Genomic DNA, 953 nt, shown 5'->3' with positions numbered 1-953 from the left:
CTGTACAAATGGACGAGCACCTATGTGCGCACGTGTGAGACGTGTCAATGGGTGAAACTCTCTCTGAATGCGGCGGCATCGCTGGCCAGATTACCGGTACCCTCCGACAATCCGAGCTCATTTGTCGGGGGCGTTTCAGCTGCAATGCGGATTTATTCAATATCAATTGGAATGACAAGCCATCCGTGGGTTTTACGTCTCAAACGCATATATTTTGTCTAATGTTGGAATTCACAGCCGTACAAGTGTGGTTTCCATACACCCTTGCTACCTCAGCGGATGCTTTTTATATAAATCTTTCCGGATCGTCGCCTACACGAACAAGTGGTTGTCTTTACCTTGTTTCTGATACTGGTAATAAAATGATATTTAACACCAATACGCCAAACACTAGTTTATTTGGGACTGCTCGTCTCACACTAAACTTTGGTAATGTTTATATCAAAGCATCTAATGCACTTAATGAAGTAACTGCTAACTATGATATGCCGATTTTCATGGAATCGTCAAACGCATCACCTATTGGGTTTGGATTACAGTTGAGCAATGCAACTAATGCAACTTCCACCAACTCGGCATATTTTGGAACTACTACTACCAACGATTTGGTCTTGATGACCGGTAATACACGAAGACTTACAATAACATCTGCTGGTAGAGTTGGCATCGGGACTGGATCACCAAAGGCCCCTTTGCGAGTAGCTCAATCCAACTACAATTTCGTATAGTTATGATGTAGCGTCTAACGCGTGGGCAAATCCTGGTGGCGGGCCTTTTACTCTAACAAACATCTCAGCTTCTTTTGGTGGTAATATTTACATTCAAGCTGGTATATGGGCTACGTCTGATCGAAGCCCATATATATGCGTGTTTGCTCAGTTGAAAGTTTGTCTATATTATTACTTATAGACGTAATGACTTCTCAATTTTTTACCTAGCTATCAATATATACC

At 42.1% G+C, this 953-nt stretch overlaps 1 protein-coding gene across 1 annotated transcript; it reads left to right on the top strand.

Annotated features, from left to right (window-relative positions):
- Positions 1–221: 221 nt before the first annotated feature.
- PHALS_10220 (uncharacterized protein) lies at positions 222–728 on the top strand (the record flags this gene model as incomplete). The annotated part of the gene is made up of 1 exon (XM_024725607.1): positions 222–728. The coding sequence occupies one exon, from the start codon at positions 222–224 to the stop codon at positions 726–728; it is 507 nt and encodes a 168-aa protein (XP_024576366.1).
- Positions 729–953: the final 225 nt, after the last annotated feature.

Source organism: Plasmopara halstedii, assembly GCF_900000015.1.
Source record: "Plasmopara halstedii genome assembly, contig: Scaffold_470, whole genome shotgun sequence".
NCBI lineage: Eukaryota > Oomycota > Peronosporomycetes > Peronosporales > Peronosporaceae > Plasmopara > Plasmopara halstedii.
The sequence above is the reverse complement of the archived record's forward strand: the minus strand, read 5'-3'. Positions and strand labels throughout refer to the sequence as shown.